Below are 22722 nucleotides of genomic sequence, written 5' to 3' on the forward strand. Positions count from 1 at the left end.
TCTGGAGTTCCTATAACTAGCCAGACAGTCCTATAAATAGGAAGACTGCTTTGAGGTCAGGGGCTGCAGCCCATAAAGTGGAAAAGGAAAAAGAAAAGGACACAATCAGGTAATATTTTAAATGCTGGTTTTCAGGGCATCTGGGTGGCTCAGTCGTTAAGTATCTGCCTTCGGCTCCGGTCATAATCCCAGGGTTCCGGGATCGAGCCCCACATCGGGCTCCCTGCTCGGTGGGAAGCCTGCTTCTCCCTCTCCCACTCCCCCTGCTTGTGTTCCCTCTCTCGCTGTCTCTTTCTCTCTGTGTCAAATAAATAAATAAAATCTTTAAAAAAAAATAAATGCTGGTTTTCTCCCTTATTCTCTTTATTCACTTAGGTCTTCTTGGATCATTATGTAGTGTTGCTTCTTTGTCTCTAGTAATTTCCTTTGCTCTGAAGTCTACTTTATCCGATATTAATATAGCCTCTCCTGCTTTTCTTTGATTAATGGTAGCATGGTATATCTTTTCCCAACTTTTAACTTTCCACCTACCTATGCCCTTATGTTTAAAAGGATTCTTGTATACATAGCATATAGTTGGGTTATATTTTTATCCACTCTGCAAATCTCCATCTTTTAATTTAAAGTGATTATTGGGGCACCTGGCTGGCTCAGTTGGTAGAGTATGTGACTCTCAATCCTGAGGCTGTGGATCCGAGCCCCATGTTAGGTATAGCAACTACTTTAAAAAAAAATAAATTATTATGTTAGGGCTTCAGTCTGTCTATTTTTTGTTCGTTCCCTTTGTTTTAGTTCCTGTTTCTCCATTTTGGGTCACAGGTGGGTTACCTGAATATTTTTTAGAATTTCAATTTGACTTTTACTGTTTTTGAGTACACTGCTTCCTATAATTTTCTTAGCAGTTGCTCTAGGAATTACGATATAAACACTAACTTCTCTGTGTGCTGGTATTGATGTTCTACTACTTTGAAGCATAGAACCCTTAATTCCATTTTAGATCATTTTACCCTACTTTAAAAACAGTATTGTCTTAAGTATTTCCTCTACATACTTGAGCACAACACATCACATTCTAATTCTTGCTTCCACCATCACATATGATTTAAGAAACTTATGAGGCAAAAGACAGTCTTTTTTATTTACTATTTTTACCTATTCCATTGTTCTGTTTTTTTTCCCCAAATTCCGAGCCTTCTTCTGTCATCATTCTCTTTCTGTTCAGAGAACATCCTTTGGCCGTTCTTTAAGAATGGCCTGCTAGTGGCAAATTCTCCTTGTTTTTCTTTAACTGAGAATGTCCTCATTTTCTCTTCGTTCTTAAAGGCTACTTTTGCTGGATCCAGAATTCAGGGTTGATAATTCTCGTCTTTCAGCACTTGACAAATGCTGTGCCCCTTCCTGCTCACCTCCATGTTTCAGACGAAACATCTGAATTGGTGTTCTTCTATAGGTAACACATTTTTCTTCCTACTCCCTTTCAAGATTTTTTATTTTCGGTTTTTAGTTTTCAGAAGTTTATCATTTGTTTTGGTGTGAATTTCTCTGGATTTATCCCCATCAGTATTTGCTTAACTTCTTGAATCTGGAGGTTTATGCTTTTTGCCAAATTTGGGAAATTTTCAGTCATTATTTCTTCATGTATTTTTCCAGCCCTGCAGGCTTTCTCCTCTCCCTCTCAGACTCTGATGAAATGAATGTTAGTTCTGTTGATACAGTCTTACAGGTCCCTGAGGTTCTGTTCATTCCTTAGTCTATTTTCCCCTCTGTTATTCAGATTTGGTAATTTCTACTGATCTGTTTTCAACTGCACAGATTATTTCCTTTATTGTCTCCAATCTACTACGGAGCCCAACAAGTATTTTATTTTGGTCATTGTATTTTTCAGTTCTATAATTTCTCTTTGGTTCTTTTTAATATCTTCTATTTCTCTGCTAAGATATTTCATTTCTTTCATATGTTTCCTGAATGTTTGGAACCGTTCACTGAAGCATTATCATGATGGGTGCTTTAAAATTATCTTGTCGATAATTCCAACATCCAGCTGATCTCGGTGTTGGCATCTGTTGTTTGTCTTTTCCCATTCAGGTTGTGATTGCCCTAGTTCTTGATATAAGTGATTTTAGAGTGTGTCCTGGATATTTTGGGGATTACTTGCTAGACTCTGGATCACGTTTTCTCTTTCAGCAGGCGCTCACCCTGTTTAGTTGTGGTGTACAGGTCTTGGTGGGGGTAGATGTTCAGCTCCCTACTGGGTCCGACTGTCACCACCCCAGCAAGAGGGCTGACTCACCCTCACTGCAGATGGGCAGGGTGGGGGTGCAGCAGCCCCTTGACCCCACTGGCATCTTCCCAGTGAAAGTGGAACACTTACTCACATTGCCTGCAAGTGGAGGCGAAGGCTCACCTTCCCATTGGTCTCTACTGATTCTGGGTTGGGGAGAATAGATTGGAGACTAGTTCTACCTCCAACCACATCATTCTACCTTTTTTATGCCAGGTGGGGATAGAGACTGAGCTCCCTGCTGGGCCCAGCTGGTGTCAGAGAAGGAGGGCAGGGGCAACAGAATGCTGGTTAGTCCTCTTCCACTGCCTCAAGTCTCTCTCCTACTGGGTGAAGGTGTAAGCTCAGATCTCTATAGGACCCCACTGACACTACCCCGATAGGGGAACTGGGATGCCACTTGCTTCTGCCCCGTAGGGGATGGAGTATCAATTCTCCATTAGGCCAGAACTACCCCAGCAAGGAATTGAGAGAGCACTCTTGGCTTCTATTGGGCAGGGGATAGAGGACTAGCTCCCTCCTGAGTCCCACGGACACCACAGAGTTGGAGGGAGGGGAGAATGGGAACTGTGTCACTCCTGTTTCCATGGAGTGGAGGTTATAGCAGATCACTTCCTCTTTGGTCCCACTGAAACTACCAGGTGGCGGAGGAGTAGTACAGTAGCAGATTTTCCGTTAGTAATTTTCTGGGGTAGGGCAATGTATTTATAGCCAAAAAGATTATCTGTTCTGTTAGGCAATCCTTTTCCCAATTCTTTGGCTATGGGACTAGGATTTACTTAGAGCTTCACTGCCATGTCATTAAAGTCCAAAGGCCCTTAGACAGTCTGCCTTCTTTCCAATTTTCGGAGTCCTCCTATGGTTGATTGTTGGGTTATGCCCAGGGTGTTCCTAGTTTAGTTGTCAGAGGAAGGAACTGGGAACAATAGAGCTGCTCTATCTTAGCCAGATGCCTCTTCATTCAATTATTCATCAGTGGTTTTTTTTGAGCATCTACTATGTCCAGTCCTACAGCTAGTGAGTCCTCACTTCCTCCACTTCCTGGAGGAAGTGAGGACTCACAATGAGCAAGAGGGACATCCCCATCCTCACAAAGCTTACATTCAAGTGGAGGTAAAGGACAGTTATAGAAGGCATTACAGCAAAGTGTAACAAATGCTACGATAAAACCTCTCACACGAACACCATGGAGCGGAACATACGAGACAAAAAGAAAGCCACACAACCAGAATAAGTTGAGACTCTTTCAAGCCCTACAGATTCATTTTGGAGTAATGGATACAATCATTAGGATCATTAGGATTGCTTTTGTGATTTGAGAACACTCTGTAAGCTAAGAGCTGCCTGACTTCACAGCTGCTGATGGTGCCTGGGAGCAGTAGGATTTTCTAGGAGCTAAGAAGCTACAACAAATAAACATGATCGCATCTTTTAATAGCCCCAGACTGAAGCAGAAAAAAAGTCACTGCAAAGCCCTAATTCCTGAGTCAATACTCTTGGACACCAGCTTTTGGTAGAAAGTCAATGGTTCTTCACTGGGAGTAGAGTCTCCATTTTTGGAAAGTTGCCCTTATTTGGAAAAATATTGGACAATCCTGATCTAAGAAAGTTCTGTTCCTTGGCTTCTTTTCACTAACCCAACTTGTTGGTATGTTTTAGGCTTCCTAAAACTAGTGATGACGAATAATTCCTACAGCTATTTATAATAAAACATGACTTAAGACCAAACTGATCAAGAAGACTTACCCGACCTGACCCCCTGTACTGTGACCCTAATCACATTAAATGTGAATTCTAACAAGTACAATTTGGGAGACTAACTGCCATCTGACTTTGAAAGAAAATTAAGTAAATATCAATATATGTACTACCTTCTAGCACATACATCTTCAACCAGACACGAGATTTTCAATGCAATAATTACTAAGATGCAAGCTAATAAAGTCTTTCAGTTCTTCTTCAGTGCATCATAATGACCAGCAATATAAAGAATAAAACTTATTAATATGGCTGGTAAAAACTCAAATATCAGCTAGGACTAAGACATTGATTGATAGGTCTCATGGCAGGCATTATAGCTCCATTCATTCATTCATTCAATTTTCATGCACACATACAAGCTTCAGAGACCATGTATTCTTAATCTGTGAGCTAATGAGGCATGCATGGGTCATGGCATCAGCTGGCAAGCCCTTGTGGAGCCTTCATGATGCACTTTGAGCCCAAGACATAGGCTCCTTGTGTGTGTATCAGCCTGTAGGTTAATGAAGGCTGGCCAGTAAGACATGCCTCCCCTGGTGGAGGGTGTTAGTTGAGAGAGGTGGCTGTCATCTCAACAGCATGCAAGTCGTGGGTAGGAAAACCAACCCTCTGGTGTTGCATGTGAACCATAATTCAAATGATGGTATGAATCCTTTACAATTCCTATAATCCTCTGTGGCACCCTCCCCGAGTCCCCAGGGAGGATTAACATTCCATTTGGTCTCTCATCATATAGTTGCCATGACACAGATGAACTGAATGAATATCAGCTATAATGCCAAAAAGATCTAATTTCATAAAGAAAAGCAGATACTTTCTAACTAAAGAGCAGCCCTGAGCATACTGCAGAAAGTTACTTAAACCATGTATATTCCACTAGAGTACATCAAATTGACTTCAGCACACTTTGAACTGCCACTTTCTAGAAGCACTCATTCAGTTCATTTTAACAAACACATTGCTGTGGTCTGCAATGTCCATCATAATGGCTTAGCACACTTCACTGACGAAACCTCCAAGGGAGCAGATAGCAACATGACGTACGTCTAAATTTAACCCAGAAAAAAGCTACATTTACTATTAACAAGCAATTAGAAGGAAATGAGGAAGTTCTCTTTTGGGACTTATTCCTCAGGAAAAGTCCTTTGCTGTCCTCATTACTGGGCCCTTTTCCCACCTGGTACGACAGCATGGCACAGGGCATGGGGGCCACCACCCCACGGGGCAGGAAGCTGAGGGCTGCCCAGAGTGTGGCCACACCCTTCACCTCCCGACACCAGGGGACACAGCCCAGGGAGCGAGCTGAGCCAGCAGGGTCATCTCAGTGGCCAGCAAACCAAGTCCCCCACCCAGGGTTCCCTGGAACGTATTTACTGAGAAAAGGGGCTGTATTACCAGGTCCCCTGTCCCTGGAGAGCTTGTCCTCCTTCTCCTCCCTCTCTAACGTGCTGCTGGAGGACGAGATGCTGGAGGCCGAGCAGTTGTCCTTCTCGTTCACCTCCTCGCTCTGCCTCTCTTTCTCACTGAGGGAGGCCCGCTCTTCCAGCTCTTGTTCCAGCGTGCGCTCCACTTCCTTCTCCGCTGCCACGCGGGCCGGCGCTACTTCTGGGCTCGCCTCATGCGTACCCTGCCCCACCTCCGCCTCCGGTCCAGGCTCAGGATCCCCAGCACTCGCTGGTGGAGACAACAATGGAGATTATAATCACAACAGGAATTTCTTGGCAATGTCAAGTGAGGTGTGAAAGACATGACGTGGATTTCTCTCTGCAGCTTGTTGTGGGCAGATTTCTAAAGATGGTCCCCAGGATTCCCATCCCCTGGCCATTCAGCCAAACACTCCTCTAGGCACTGCTGGGAAGGGATCGGGCAGCTGATGGAACAGTGTCAAGTCACTTGACTCTAAGATGTGGAGATTATCTAGAGGGGCCTGATACAATCTGGTGAGACTTTTACAAGCACAGTGTTTTCTGGCTGGCCACAAAAAAACAAAGTCAGAGAGATTAGAAGCATGTGGCTTTAAAGATGGAGGGGTGATGTGACAGACATGGAGTGTGAGTGGCCTCTAGAAGTTGAGAGTAATTCCTGGCCAACATAAAACAAAGAACAGGGACTTTGGGCTTGTGAGCCCAAGAAACGGACTTCTGCCAACAACCTAAATGAACCCGGAGGTGGATTCTTCCCAGGGCCTCCCGGTGAGAGACAGGCCAGCTACAGCCTTGAGTGGAGCCTCGTCATACCCAGGGCTGAGCACCCAGTTGCACCCTGCTGTACTTCTGACCTACGGAAACCGTGAGATAATGAATGGGTCTATTTTGAATCGCTGTTTGTGGTAATTTGTTACACACCAGGAGCTGCCCTATGTTTTATCGGTAGCCAAACCAATGAGGACTGTCGCCCTTTGCTTGAATTAGGTTTGCTCATAATTTGATTAGCCCATGACTTTGAAAGTTGTTCAGGAGAATCTCAGACAGAGGACTATTTGTAAACCTATCAAGACTGGAAATTTGATGCTCATAGCAAGGTAAAATGTTCATGCTCCCATGTGTGCCATCCTCTACAGAACAGGAAAATGGCATAGTATGGCTTTGCGTGGTTTTACTGAGCAAAATTCTCAGCTGTTCACTGTGTATGGGTAGCAAAATGATTGAGAATACAGAAAATCCTGAGCGAACTGCCACATGTGAAGGCCAGAGGGAGACAGGTCACTCCTGAGAGAGTGATCCTCAGGCCTGGACCAAACCACATTGCTGGACTCATGGCAGTGTGCCCCAAGAGTGTGTGCTCAAGCCCTAGGCATATGCTACACAAATACAGAAATCCAGCAGGATCTGCATGGGGCAGGAACCGTAGGAAACCTGCCCAGACCCTAGGAGGACAAGCAGATCAGGGTGCTCCCTCTGTGGAGGCAACCTGCTGGCTCAGGTGAGTGGGGATGGCTGGCAATGGAATTGGCAGAAGAGGCCCTCCAGCAGGCCAGGCACTGCCATTGCTACGGGAGAGGAGAGCTCAGGCCTCACTGGGCAGGGAGCCCAGCTGCCCTCAGCTTCCCACCCAGAAGTCATTCTGCCAGGACTCCCGGGGTCCAATTCACCCACCCCTCATCTTCTCCCAGGCAGCCTTCCTCTGAGAAAGAGGGAATTGGAGAAGGTGCAACGTCAGCTTCTCTTTATGTCCTTGGGTAGCTTCCAACCACCAAAGGAAGAATGACTCCTCCAGGAGAGTCTCTCCAGTGCCCTTTAGGTAGGAACTGAGTGTAGAGGTCACAGAAGGCCTCTCCCTCCCACCTGCCTGTGGCTTCATGACAGGTTGTACATCTTCTAGTCTAGTACAGGAACCTGCTTCCCTGGGAGACAGGAGGAAGGCAGACCATGGCAGCAAAGGCCCTCTGCTGTCTACTGGCTGCCCCTGCTGGGTGTCCCCAAGAACTGGTGATATGAGGACAAAGTTTCTAGGCCGAGATGTGCTGCTTGGCAGTAGCAGGAGGAAACCAAAGGACATACAACCGTGAGCCCACATACCTAAGCATGGTACTGTCAGACACTCTTCTTCAAAAGCAAAGACTGAGCTGAGCACAGGGAAAGAGTGAATACATCCTTGAGAAAAATTCCCTTTGGTATCAGAGAAATTTTTATGGTGAGTTCTTCTTCATCTGATAATAAAATATTTAGCAAGGAGCTACAAACACCCCTTCATTTACAAGCATGGCAGAAGCACCGTGTTACCAATACCACCGTCATCCAGTGGTTGACAGAAGGCATATGTCCTTGTGCACATTTACTTCAGAATAGCCACATCAAAACAAAAATGTGTTTCCAACAGTCTAGCATGTGGCAGGCGTTTGAGTTTTAACTGGTGAGCATATGGCGAACACTGGCTGGGGTGCCTCCATGGGGCTTTATCACTGACGGGGAGATGGGTGCGGTGGGTTGCCATAAGCCTGTGTCTACTCCCCATCCCCAGGAGACTAGGCACACGAAGTAGGAAAAACCCATGATTTGGTGGCGGTGTGACTTCAGCCCATGCACACGCCACCATCATGTTTCCTTCCGTGGAAGCAGCAACTCTGGCCCGATGAGCAGTGGCGGTCTGGACAGGTGTGGTAACGGACACGCACATGCTAGAGAGCCACGCATGCTTATGGCTAAAACCCTAAGCAATTTCCACCCCCCCCCCCACTAGGGCCTCACTTCGTGGAATCATTTCTGTGTGTGATCCGACCACCAGGTGGTTTCTCTGTGTCATTACTGCTGGGGAGGTAGGCATCTCCAAAACCGCCTCCTGACCAGAATGCAGACTGCAGCACGAGGCCCGACTGCAAATCTGTGGCACATGAGGTTGTCCTAGCGATGGACAAATAATATTCACACACATTCGAGTCAAGCAAAACCAGTGAAGCTAGAGAGCGACGGTGTGAGAGCAAACACATATTGTTGCTCCTTCCTGACAAATACCTGCCCCACACACACCAGGCGGCACACTTGTCACTGACAGAACACACATCCCGGCTTTCAGAGGGCTCACTCCTTGGCTAGGGAAACAGGACGTAAAAACCCATCAACGGGGATCACAGTGGTATGTCGCCGGGCACCCAAGAGAAGGCACTGGATAACAAATGACAGGGGTCCCCTGGAAGGAGCAGCAGGGATCCATGGCAGGGCCCTTCTGCAGCTGCATTAACCAAACACAGGAATGACAAGGGCAAAAGGTCCCCGAGGGCTGAGACCTGACCTTCCTCTCATGTCCACAAGCCCCCAGCACAGTACTGGGCCGACATCTGCTCACAAAGGCTTTGCTGACACCCAGGAAGCTCCCGGAGACCACACCCCGAGTTCCAGAGCATTTCTGCTCCCCTTTCCCATTCTCTTTCATCAGGACCTCTCTCATCAGCACCCCATCCACACATACACACCCATTTCTTGAGTCACTACCCTCTGCCAGGCTGCCCCACTCTGGGCAGACAGGGAAAAAGTATCATCTACCCTCACGGAGTGCCCAGGAAGCAGGAGGAACTGTATCCTATGAGTCTCCAGGAGGAGCCCGAAGGAGAGCTAAGGCATTTCTCAATACCTAGGGGTGGAAACTGCTCACAACTTCCCACTATTGCCCGTCCTTATATTAAATGAGCCTTTCTCTAGCCTAACAATGGTGTTGGTGGTGAAAGACAGTGATACATGAGAGACACAAGTGACAGACCCAGTGCTTGCCATCATAGGGATTACAGAGGAGCAGAGAGAACCTATGTGCCTGGCCATGGCCTTTGCATGCAAAGGTGGGGGAACCCTACCACCAATGAACATGGAAATCCCAGCCCCTTGGCTCACCCAGACACAGTTAAACATATCTATACACACGACAGTGTGCTAAAAGCAAAAGCATGGTGCCCTGGGGGGCTGGGGGGGGTATGGCAAGGGACTTTGGCAAGGCCTGGGAAGGAACATAAGTTGCTGTGCCAAAATGACTTTTAGGCAGGGTCTCCAAGGAGGAAAATGAGTTAAAAGGGGGAAGAGCGGACATGAGAATATTCTGGGCAGAGGGAAGAGCATGTGCAGAGACCAGGAGCATGGTCCATGCTGGAGGAAGGAAAGCGACCTGGCGTTGGAGCTCTGGCAATGGGCCTTGCAAGGTGGGGTGAGGACCTGGGACATCACGCTGAGGGCAGTGATGGCAGCTATAGGTAGACACAGGCAAACACTTCCCGCTGGGACAGCTGACACATGCCTGGTGCTATGGATGAAGCTCCTCAGTCGTGCGGAGCACATAGTCCAGGAAATAAACCCTGAAGACAGAGACCGAGGAGGAAGAAGCGAATGCCAGACATGGGCTCAACAGACGATGATGAATAAAAACATGGCGCCAATGGGAAGCTGTTCCCCACGCCAGAGAGCCACTGGGGGACGTAACGTGTCAGCATCTGAGGACTGCAGCTGAGCACACCTCACGTGAACAGGCTACTAAATCCACACAACCCCTCTGTGGGGAGGCCTCTCATGTTGCCCTCAGAAAGCAAGGCTGGGGAGAAAAGAGTGAAGGCCCAGGCCATGGTGTTGGGCAGGAAGGGGCAGGGTACCCACTCCCGAGCACATGCCTGTAAGGACCCTGAAGCCCTGCCTTTGATGCAGGGTCAGAAGTGACTGCAATAAACCTGCAAGTCAGGAGCTGCCAGGGCCCCCCAGCTTTTCTATCACCAGCCATGCCCGCCCATCACCTCAGACAGAGGAAGGATGTGAAGATCTGGGGCTGGGCCTAGAAGGAGAGGAGTTGCAAGAAGTTCCTGGGCCAGGGGCCAGGTAGTCCTTCCTCCCGCGTTAGGCATGAGTGTGGAAGTGAAGGGAGGACACGGTAAGAAATGCCTGGCAACATAAAAGGCATCCAAAACCAGGACCCATCTTCCTGGACCCCATCCTAAACTAGCAGACTGATGGGATCCTGGTGTTGCCAGAATGCGCTTAGCAAAGGCCAGAAAAATGTATTTGGCCAGAACCTGCACTGACCTGATTCAAAGGGCTTTAAATTAAATTTTAAGGTGGGTGTGCAGAGAGGAGAAAAAGGAGAAAAAACAAAATTAAACTGCATAAAGGGATACAGGAATGGATAATTTAGGTCATGTGGAAGAAATCACTGGAAGGAAGAGATCCACAGTATATTCAGAAAGAAGTAACAAGGAACCTGGTTGTCGCCATCCTGGGAATGGACCTGTAACCGGAACACGAGCACTCAAGGGAATTCTTTATCCGAAGAAAACAGACATTACAGGACAGGGAGATTGGGCGTGGGAGCGGGATGGGAACCCATCAACATGAGAACCACAGGGAAAGAGGGAAAACTTCACTGCTTTTGTTGAGAGAATATAAAAGGGCGCCCGGTCAGATGCTGGGACTTCCCTCACGCAGATCACAAAGCTGGGAGGGAGCTGAGAGAGAGCAGGCCCGGAGGAATTCGGCCAGGGCAGAGGATGGCTCCTAGCAGCTAGCTCTCTTTGTCCCTCCAAAAGCCCAACACCAACTCCTCATCTGGTCCCAGAAACCTCACTAGATGTCAGGCCCAGCGCACTGGGTCCCGAGTGCCTTCTACACCCTGTTGCGTCCCTGGAACCACATACACACCACTCTCTGGAGCCCTCACATCAGCAGCATGAAGATTAGTGTCCCCATATGAGAACTGAGGACACCTCTCCAGAGAGGTTAAGCAACTTGTCCGGGGCTACACAGTGGGCCGGATGCTCACAGCTGCTCCTCCAGAGCCGCCCTCTGCTCCGCTCTTTGCCCCCGGGAGGCTGGGAGGGAGGGAGGGAGGGAGGGAGCGAGGGAGCGAGGGAGCGAGGGAGGGAGGGAGGAGTATTTATGCCACCACTCTCTTCACGTGGGGCCTCAGTTTGGCAGAAGTGGTCAGGCCACCATTTCTATCCTGTGCGCTCCTTCCCAAGGCTACAGCTCTGAGTCCCAGGCATGGACCCAGTTCCTCCAGGCCTGGAGGTGGGAGCAGTGTTGATAGTCCCCCACTGCTGCTCGTCTCTGGGGACTTCTCCACCCAATGGTCCTATGACCTTCCCCCCACCTCCGTGAACTGTCCCTTCACTGGCTGCCCTCAGGCACCCTCTGAGCATGTCCATCTCCTTCCAGCCTCACTGACAAGCAGAGCTGGGATTTAGACCCCAACGGGACTGACTGAAAACCTCAGGCTATTAATCACGATGGTACACTGTGAGGTGGGTGACTTATGCTGTAAAGGAGCAGCACATAATCATTCCTGAAGAGACAAACAAACAAATATAACATGCAGGGTGCACGAACGTTCCAGGTCTGCTTTCATCCATGTCCCTGACAGCTGAGTCCAGAAGGTCCAGTTGGAATCTCCTATCATGCAACTTTTCTTTGAAGAGATAGATTGCTGATAGAAAGATCTGAACTTAATAAGTCTTTGGGTGGCTTCAATTGATTTCAGTCTGTGATGGTGTCTCGATGACTCTGCCAGGACTTGGCTTTCTGGCGGGTCTTACGAAACCAAGGGCTGGGCCAGCCAATTCTATAATAGTTGCTCCAAATCATGTACATTCCAGGGACCTCCCCAGTTCAGAGCTAATAACTAACACCATCAACTTTAAACTTGTGGTTTAATCACATAAATGTGAAAAAGGTCCCAAGAGGAAAAGCTCACAACTTTGAAAATTCTTCAGACTTTGCCTTTGGTGTTGGGCCAGTTCATGCTAAGCTGTTCACTCACATTCACTCTAGAGCAGGATTTCTTGGCCTTGATACCATGGATATTTGGGGTTGGAGAATTCTTGGTTGTGGGAGGGCTGTCCTGTGCACTGTAGGGTGTTCAGCAGCATTCCTGGCCTCTACCCACTAGAGGCCAATAGCACCTCCTCCTCAGTTGGGACAACTAAAAATATCTCCAGACGCTGCCAAATATCTCTTGGAGGGAGTGGAGGAGGGGGCAGCAGGGATCATCCTGTGTTGAGAATCACTACCCTAAGGGAACAGTTTCATTAGGATGGGCTCAAACTCAGCCTCTTCAAGCTTTATACAAACAAACAAATGAAAAAAAAAACCCCACTTGATCATGTGCAAAATACTGATCCATCAGTCTAGTGAATTCGTATGTCTTCAAAATTTAGCCCTGTTTTATTCTCAAAATTGAGAACTAGATTTTCTAAACAGGCTCAGCCTGAACCACCTCTTGAAAACCCTACGTGGCCAAAATTACTTTTGGAAGGCCTTTTGGAAGATGCCATTTTATAGATACCATATCAACCCTCACAGTTCCAACAATCAAGGTGTTCATTTAGTTTCAATGGAATGCCATGAGAAGTATTGGGCTTGTAGTACCACGAAACACAAATCCTTACTCTAAAATCACATTTGATGCAGCATGCTGTTCATACTATAAGAGGCACATGAAAGTCAGGAATAACTCAAGAAAAAAACAGATCCGTGGCCCTCATGTCATGCTCATCACATGGAAACCTACATCTTAGTTGCATGTTGGGCAGGATTACGAGCACTATTCAAATTGTGATTTTTCACTCCCCCCACCTTTGCCCCTCAGATTATGCTTCTGATGGAGTTCATTTGGTTAAACATGTATAGGATGTAATTCCTCTGCATTATCAGGACAGTTTCTAGTTTCGGGTCCAATTATTGCAATATCGGTTAATGGATAGATTCTATTTCACACTATAAATAGAAAATGAAAAAAAAGCAATTTAAGATTATTGTATCATGTATCATTACTCTATCCGTATTGTATCATTGCTTTCTCATTATCTTGAACTAGAACCATATGACCCCAAACATCAACCCCTGGATATGAAGACTTCCTTTGAGCTTGTTTAAATTCTTCTAAAATCAGATAGAGAGATCTTGTCTTGGCTCAGGATCAGTTCAGGATCAGCTCCAATATACATTTGTCTTTCCATGCCCAGTAGGGCTGGTGGAGCTTCTAGGTTAACTACATGCTCATTTTCTCAAAAGAGCAAAGAGGACGACAAGCCTTTCCTCAAGGATGGAGACATTGTCTAATGCCAAACCGGCAATCCATTTCAAGAGCACCTCTAGCTCTTGTCATAGCCCCAGACAGAACATCGATGACATCAAAACAAAATGGCTATTTTGGAAAGTATACACTAGCATTAAAATGGATAGTCCTGAGTAATAACAGCTAGCAAATAAATTGATTGAACTTGAGTTTTTTGATTAATTCACTTTTTCAGGCTTAGCGGGAGGTAGTTACTTTTAATTAGATGTTCTAATGTAATTAGTAGCAACACTCACTCTACCAATATTTATTGATACCTCTGATGTGCCAGGCACTGTGCTAGGCATAAGGAAATCAGATGTGAAAAATATCTTCCCCCAAATATTTTTCAGGATAAAGTGGTCTAGCCAAGAGAAATTATGGACTCAAAACAACTATAATCTAAAGAAAATATTAGCTCTTCCTGCCAGTAAGTCTGACCATGCCTAAGCAGAACCAGCTGGCCTACAATTGGGGTACAACTAGAAATCTCACTTTTAAGCTCTCACCCCAAACAGTTGACCCTTCTTCACTTATATTTAGTCACTAATCCACTTAGTCAACAACTTAGTTTATCTGAACTTGTTGGCAAATTTCACAAAAAAAATGGAGAAAGACCCACTTAAAATAAGAGGTAATTTAATAGGTGGTTGAATAAATATCTTAATTATCAATTTATCAAGAGTCAACCTCTGAATTTTCTTCCTCCTTTAGGGTTAGATCCTCAGAAGGAAATGGCCCATGTATGTTAATTCTCTGCCACAGTTCCCTTTCTACATTAACCCACCATTCTTCCTTCAGTCTTTAGAGCGTAGATGAGATTTTCAAATATGTGTCCTCCATCATGACCCATGTAGTAAATTTCTGGATAGAGGGGAAACAGCTGTCTCTACAGATTAATATATTTTATTTTTTCATGCCATTTGTTCATTCACTAGCTCATAAAACATTTACCGAATGTCTATTCTGCTCCAAGCATTGGGCGATAACAAAGGTGAGTGCAGGCATGAGCTCTCCTCTGGGGAACACACAGATGAAGAGGGGCGGACCATTTATTGCATATACAGTGAGACAAGCCCTATATCCCTGGCATGCCAAGATGTAAGGCAAACACATAAGATAATCCAAGTAGGCTTTAGAAAAGATGCTTCAACTAGATGGCTAAGAGCCCCGTGGGCACGAAGAGGAAGAGGGCTCTCGAGCACAGAAGCACAGAAACGTACATAGCACCTTTCAGGTAGTGACTGTGGTTTGGTGCTGATGCAAAGTAACAGGTAGGAGTGGTTGTGGAGGTAAAAGACTGGTAGTAGGGCCTGGATAACCAAAGTCTTGAATGCCATGTAAGGTCTTGTCTTTATGCCATAGATAATGGAGAGCCACTAGAGCTGTTTAAAAACAGATACGATTTTTTTTTGGCTGGGTTGCTAATAAGAACCTGGAAGATATGAGATCTATTAGAAGTTACTGAAATGGTCCAGATGAGAGATGGTTAAGAGCAGGAGTAAGGCATTGGCAACAGGGAGACAGGAAAGAAGGCTGAGCTGAGAGAAAGCACAGGAACACTTGGTGGTTGCATGTAGGTGCGAGTATTAAGGGAGGAGTGAAAAATAATATGCATGCTTCCAGCTTAAATGACTAGGCCAAGAGAAATGGTCTAAACCGATGAGGATTGGAAGGTATGAACAGGTTTGGGGGGGGTAGGGAGTTTACGGGTGAGAGATGGGTGAATCTCCCATCTGAGTGCCCCTGACGGGCACCTGTTGAGTGTGACATATCTGTGGAGCATTCAGATGCTGATGTCTAAGGAGGTTGGATCCATGTGTCCTGAGCTCAAGAAGGCCAAGGCTGGAGATGCAGACCTGGAGGTTTTCATCATATGGTAGGTAGTTAAGAATCACAGGTGGGGATGTTGAGAAAACGGCCAGAAGTTAGGTATAAAAACAGAGGGTTGCTGGGAAAGGTCCCTTGGAAAAACCCAATACTTAGGAGGCAGGCAGGAGAAGAGTCAGTAAGAAGACTGAAACAGAATGACGAGAAAGATAGATAAAGGATGAGAAAACAGTGATGAGAAATGCAGAAGATATGAAAGCCAAATAACATGCTGAGTCTGGAAATCATCTGGGGGATACATAAGGAAGGACCAAGAACTGCTCGATCTAGAGAGTCAACAAACATCTACTGGAACTTCCAACTGTATCTGGTGGAAGCAGGTTTCTCAGAGGATGTTCCAGCTTCCGAAGGCTCTAAAGATTTGTGCCCTGTTCAGAGGCAGCTAAGATGCACTGCAGGGTCACTGACCCCAGGAGTTCTCTTGGAAAAGCATACTTTAGGGACAGGAAAGCTAATATGTGATTATTCCGCCACAGTGCAAACAGTCTATCATTTTGCACAAATGCCTTATCAGGGTGGGTGAGGGAAAGGCAGGGGTGGTAGAGTGGGGGCAGGGGTGCTGGAGGGAAAAGTGGAGTGGAAGAGTGGTGATCGAGGTCCTCACCACAGGTTAAGAATGCTACAAGGAACCGGGTAGTTACTCGTCTTTGTTATTTCTCAGTTCTTAGTCAACGACTCTGGAAATTCAAAGTTACCACACTGACTGAAGAACGCTCAATGTTCCTATCTGCGGAGGCCTCCTGAATGTCCCTGGGATCTTCTGCCCAAGGCTCCCACCTGGGATGAAAGGCACTGATGTCTTTCCAGATTCCCTGTTAGCACCTCCAGATGTAGACAAGCTCATTCACCCCCAGTGCCTCCTCCAGACTGGGTCTTGCAACTCCTGATGCACCTTCCTTTTGTCAAATAAGAACAAACAAGCTAATTCCTGTTCTAAAGTTGAATATTTTGTTTCTGTTAAACAGATTTTTAAGATGCAAATTTGTAAATCTGGTTAAAAACCATTATAATCCAATGCTTGGAAACAATTCTCCATGGGTTTCTCGTGTTTCTGCAGTCTTATGAGCAGAGGCACTGACAGTCTTAGTTCTGGGATATCTTTCTAAAGATGTGTGCATAGCAAATGGCCTTGGAAGACACAGGTGGTGTCTCCCCTGAAGCAAAGAACTGGCTGGTTTATAGCTCACTGTGATAAAGATAATGTGTCCCTCTGGGACAAAAGGAAGACATGTTTACTGCCCACTATAAAAGATGTGGGGTCCCTAAGTTCAAGGTTCCTCTCTGTGTATGCAGCCATCACTTGGGCCTACTCACATCAACTTGCAGGAACTGGGGCTAGGAGAAATGGCACAAATGCTGATACTCTGGCTACTACTATTGCTGTGAATAATGAAGTCCATTGTCTCTGACCCTGCAGTTTCATTTCTTGTGCCCCCATCCACAAAATTGTGGCAAGCTAACTTATTAACTTACAAGTCTGTAAAGTCTTAGAGCCTTCAGGTTTTTTTTTTTTTAAGATTTTATTTATTTATTTGACAGAGAGAGACACAGCAAGAGAGGGAATACAAGCAGTGGGAGTGGGAGAGGGAGAAGCAGGCTTCCCACCGAGTAGGGAGCCCGATGCGGGGCTCGATCCCAGGACCTGGAATCATGACCCGAGCTGAAGGCAGACGCTTAACGACTGAGCCACCCAGGCGCCCCAGACCCTTCAGTTTTTGATACCTAATTACTACCTATGAAATGATCAACACACCATTCTTTAACAACTTTTCCAATGCCATTCCATGCTTTGTCTTCACTTAAGCATACTTAAGTAAGACTCATGCTTGATCTACTTTGAAAGGATTCAAGACTATGTTTTAAAATATGGTGCACGAAAACAGGCTGCAGGCAACGGTCATTTTCTATAGGAGGGGAAAAAGGGAAAGTTTTGCCCTTTTCCATTTTTAGAGGCAGAGAAAAAGTGAGGCAGGAAAACCCAATGATTTGCAAAGGCTCATAAAGCAGTTCCACAGCAGGTGTTGCAGGTAGTGCCTTGGCCTTGGGTAGAGTTTCTGAGAGATTTTGTCTAACTGACCAAATGGCATCAAGTTGTAGCAGTCAGGTGAGGTGTGGGGAGGTGGGGCCGCCCTGAGTCACAGAACCACAAGGAATCTAGTTTCCTGCCAATTCATGAAATACTGGACTGGAGGTGTCCAAAAGCTTTATGCAAGGGAACCAGCATGCATTAGGCTGATGACTGATGATAGTCTATTGTTACTGTGCCAATTGGAAACAGGATACCAGATGTTTCTGATTTCTGCCACCTGGATTGGGTAACTTAGGAGAGTGTCTACACCTGAAGGAGACTCAAGACATGTCACACAAGGTGACAAAGGTGCTCAATGACTGGTAACAATGACAACAGCTGTGATGATGAACGATGCCTACGTGAAAAATGATTATTCATTTAAGCCAATGGAACATTTCAGGATATAACTATAGGTCTAGATTTTATTTCCAGGCGAGAGGATGAGGAAGAGTCCTATTTACTAGCACTTTTAAAAGCTTGGATCTGTGAGCGAAAATATCAGTACAGCTTGTCAGTAATTTCTGTAAATGCCTCCAGGTGAATGCTGGTGAGTAGGCCATGGCCATGTAGGTTATATTTTTATATCTCGAAGGCCCAACAATAAGACATTTGGAAATATCTAGGAATCCAGGTCCGGGAAGGAAAAAAAAATCACCATTGAACATATTTTTCCCTGACATAAAATTAATATGGTGTGGTGAAGTTTTCAAATGCATCTCTAAAGTACTACTTCTGTGTGCAATGTAGACAGCACCGAGCTAAAAGTAAGAAAAATAATCTAGCCACGATGTATGCTTTCATGGCTGCATTAGTGGGTAAAAGCCACTTGTGAATTCAGGACACTAACTGCTTTTGAACGGGAAAGGTAATTTCTCTCCACTTAGCCTTGGGCTGGACGCAGGTGTATCAGCCAGGGAACAAGAAAGCCACCCAGCGCTAGCCTCCAGGAAAGGCGGTTTTTAAACAGGGCCACCCGGCAGGGACCAACCTCAACACCCGGTTTTGAGATGCATGGTTTCTCCATTTTCTTTCCATGAAATAGGTTATGCAGATCTGACACCCACTAGGATAATAGCTTACTTGGCTAAAATGATCTCACTTGTGGGTACACAGATTATTTTTATTCCTCAGTAACTTCCTCAAGTGTCATAGCAAAGAACTCTCTCCCAATAAGAATACTGAACCTTTTTCTCTAATTAGTGAGAATAACTTATTTCCAGAGACATCTGTGAGTTTCTTACAATAATAGAAAGTAAACTTACTAGATATTCTGATCTATACTACCAGGGCTCAGTGAAAATAAGGAAAGGCTAATTAAAGCCATGAAGAGAGAGGCCCTTCGTGTTTACCTAAATTGGGGGCTGATTGTCTCCATTAATTGCAGCACACTGCAAGTGAGAACACATGTATGTGTTTGTTCCTCACTCGGGCTTGGTAGTTTCACACAGAGGAAAAATATTCAGACCATCACCACGAAGTCTAGGCAGTACTGGGACACACATCTGCTGTGAGCCACAAGAGGGCCAGATGGAAAAATAATTCAAGCACACACTGACTTGATGGTGGGGGTAGCGGCTTAAGTTATACAAAAGTTACAGCAGATTTAGCTGACAAGTTTTTTGGCTGAAAGATCTCACTAGATGGCACATAATGCTATTGGTATTTTAACATTTACCCTGCCTTCTTTCTAAATATATTTTGTAAGAGAAAAGGTAAAGAAGTGTTTAATGTTTTCCTATCTTCCGTTATTAAAAATTCTCCAGAATCTTTAATAAAAAAACCCATAAAGTGACCTTTAATCCCGAGGTATATATAATTCAGTCACAAATATCTGTTTTTCCTTTTCTTTGCAAACATAACTCTGAAATGCCGGCCGCAGTGCACGCAGATATTGCGGAAGGAGTCGAAGGAAAGGGATGGTGTGGCATGAATGGGAACACCACCACAAGTACTGGGGTGCCAGCACGTCCTGATAAGCGCCTGAGCTGAGCGTGAAAAGGCGGGTTCTACTCCCCAGGGTGGTGCCAACAAGATCCGCAAACGGTGGCCCCTTCCCATTTATTTGAGTCTCAGTAATATATGGATAGTCGCATCTCTCCCCAGCTTCCTCAGATGCCCGAGGTGTTAAACAGTAGCATTTGGGAGGGAGGGACAGAGCACTACACAAGTGTGAAGATGATCATCATGATTCCACAAGCAGAGACAACGAAAAAGTGAGTCAACCTGGGCATGTTTGGACCACAGAGTGCCAGGTGTTTGGAGCAGGATAAACATCTGGATGCGTGATTTTTTTTTTTATTCTTCCCCCAGATGTTGGGATATTGTAAATGTTAGGGGTAAGCAAAAAACTACTTTGAGCCTTTAAAAATGGGACCTGGTAAAAAGAACAGACTATGAATTGGAGGAATGAATCAAGTAGAATGCTTCAGAGAACAACAGCAAGCCAGGCTGAGAAAAACCTTGCGGCCAGTCCAACTTTGTGTTTCTGCCATAAGGGCAAAGGTCTCCAAATCAGAAGGAAGTCTCAGCACTTTTCTGAGACAGTCCTCTCATAGCGTTTCTTCTTATACGCTTACAATTGCCAATTGTGTAATTCAGTGATGTACGAGGACCAGACTTTAGATTACTCTGCTGGTTCCGACTGATGTGGATAATTACTTAATGTATGACGGACAGCTTTCCCGGGTTCCACAAGAACCACTGCTTTGTATTTTTTGGACAAAGCAAACATCATACAATGCCATTTCATTAATTTGTAATTATGTCTCATTTCAAGCCCAGTATTCCTATTTCATATGCATGTGGTGTGATTTCAGTCGAACATTCTCCCGGTCTGAGTCCCTTCTCTGGAGAGGAAAATGACATCTACTATTAATCTTTCTGAAAGCATACTGAAATAACTTTATTTTCCCCCAATGCATATCGCAGGTACCCCAGATAAGTATTTTCCGTGTTCTTCCTGAAGTTTAAAATATTCTGCCTTTTGGGGCACCTGGGTGGCTCAGTTGGTTAAGCATCTGCCTTCAGCTCAGGTCATGATCATGGGGTCCTGGGCTCGAGTCCCACATCGGGCTCCCTGCTCAGTACTGGGCTTCCTGCTTAGTGGGGAGTCTGCTTCTCCCCCTCCCTCTGCTTGTGCTCTCTCTCTCTCTCAGTTGCTCTCTGTCTCAAATAAATAAAATCTTTAAAAAAATATATTCTGCCTCTTTAATTGGTTAGAACAGCCTCAAGTTTGACCATCACTGGGCAAAATACTCAAGGAACTGCCTTTTCATCACAAACATCAAGAGGACTAAAAGTTTTGAGGACAATTTTTATAGATACTGACAATTCTCTCTCGGCTTGGGGCCGCTGTGTATTTCCCAGTTTAGACAACCATTCTGTAAACTGGAGAGGATACAAGTTTTAGAGTTAAAAGTCCCAAGATTAAGTGCTGAACCACAACTTTGCAGGGGAATGTTTTTCATATCGCCTCTGGCAATACCACAATTCAGATAGAGCAGGGATACCAGGCAGGGTCTGGAAAGCACAGAGCTGTCCTAGAACAGTCTGTTTTCCTGATTCTTCGAGTCTCAGGATTTTCAGACCGACATTACTCATCTATGACCGAGCCATCTGCCCGGGACAATCTTCCACGGCTCAGGGACCAGCAGGAACTGGACGTGATAGAAAGCCGCAGGGAAGCCAGCCTGCTCCTGCAGAATGAGCCCCGAGGCTTGGAGAGCCAGCGAAGACTTGGACAGACAAGACTGTTCCGTTACATCCAGTTCTGCTGAGTTCATGCAGTCCTGCCTTGTTGAAATCAATCTTGACGCCATATTTAGTCAGCCCTCTGAGAGTTAAAAGTTGGGCTTCTCTGTTGCCTTCCGTTGGCTAAGCCTCGGTCAGGCTGCAAGCCATAACACCCGGTCACACTGAACAATGCTAGCTGCAGGCTCATCAACACGCAGTGTAGACGGCAGTGCCCGAGACCCATCCTCTCTGTTAATGTGAGAGAAAACGGACCCAACCGTCCTCAGAGCAATCAGGAAAACAGCTGATGCTCTCAGGCTGCAGTGCACAACACTGTTTTTCTCCAAATAAAGCTAAGATGACAGACAATTTCTCCAGGGAGAGCCTGTCTGTCTGCACACAAGCGTCTACACCCCCACCACACGCGCCCGTGATCACTACTATCTTCCCTTTCTCCTGCCTCAGTGTTTAACTTCTATTTCCACTAAGTCCGCATTTTCCTTGCTTGCTTTGATTAATTTTATTCTCCATCGGTTTAATTGGAAACAGACCCATAATTCCTAAGGTCAGAACATTCTAAAGTGGTCGCTTTACTGGGCAGAGCCAATAAATAAATAATGTCCAAATTATAGGGTACTAAGTTAATACCCTGTGATTTAGGAAGAAATGGCCAAGTAAGCCTTATTTTCAATATTCTCCCTTCTCAATGACCATGCACTGACAATCTTCACACATAATTTTGCTTTAACAGAAGTGGCTCTGAAGGCAGCTGGTTTATTAGTGTGGAGCAGTTGCCCTGAGTTTACCCTTAGTTACTACTTGGTACCACTTTGCACGTAGCACTGGTCCCTACTGCCCAGAAGCCTAACACAAATTACCCCATCAGAGTTCCCTCTACCATCCCAGCACTCACCTTGGGGATGCTGAGCTGTTCCCGGAGAGGAGGCGGCTCCCGGGAGAGCCTCTTGTGAGTCTAGAGATGGAGGGCTCCTGCGCAGAGAGGTGGGGGAGGCAGGGGCTGCCGGGGAGGTCAGGTCCAAGGAGAGGTCACCTCTGCCCCGGCTCACACTCCGGCTTCTCAGTTCCTTCTCGTGCGCCTCGGCTGCCAACTGTTCCAAGTATTTGTATCTGAAAGTTAAATTCCAAAGGGTTTCCGTAAAAACAATGAGGAGCCCGTGGCTGATGCTTGTTTATGGCTGAAACACCTGCAGAGTGAGCTGGTCTCCTGATGCACAGAGCACAGCACAGGGCTGGCTGGAGGGCCAGTCTGCCAAAAACAGCCAGCAAAGCCAAGATGCTAATGATTAAAAACCCCGCATCATTCATAACCAAACAAATTGGGAGAAATGGCAACATCACACGGTCTCCAGATACTGGATCACTGCTGCAGAATCCGATTTTGCTCTTTTAGGAAACATGTGTACAAATAAGCAAAACAGCAGTAATGCCCATTACAGAGCCCCAGCAATGA

General features: G+C 45.9%; 1 protein-coding gene across 5 annotated transcripts in view; it reads right to left on the minus strand.

Annotated features, from left to right (window-relative positions):
* FHOD3 (formin homology 2 domain containing 3) overlaps positions 1-22722 on the minus strand; it is a 449329-nt gene that overhangs the window by 59536 nt on the left and 367071 nt on the right. For all 5 annotated transcript variants that reach the window (XM_025886682.2, XM_025886681.2, XM_073898306.1 and 2 more), the window contains 2 exons: positions 22165-22379; positions 5438-5716 (listed from right to left, as the gene is read on the minus strand). In XM_025886682.2, the coding sequence (XP_025742467.1) occupies positions 5438-5716; positions 22165-22379 (494 nt within the window). The remainder of the gene's footprint in view (positions 1-5437; positions 5717-22164; positions 22380-22722) is intronic.

This window comes from Callorhinus ursinus, unplaced genomic scaffold, assembly GCF_003265705.2.
Source record: "Callorhinus ursinus isolate GAN/ISIS: 27379988/994484 unplaced genomic scaffold, GSC_fseal_2.0 scaffold11, whole genome shotgun sequence".
Taxonomy (NCBI): Eukaryota; Metazoa; Chordata; class Mammalia; order Carnivora; family Otariidae; genus Callorhinus; species Callorhinus ursinus.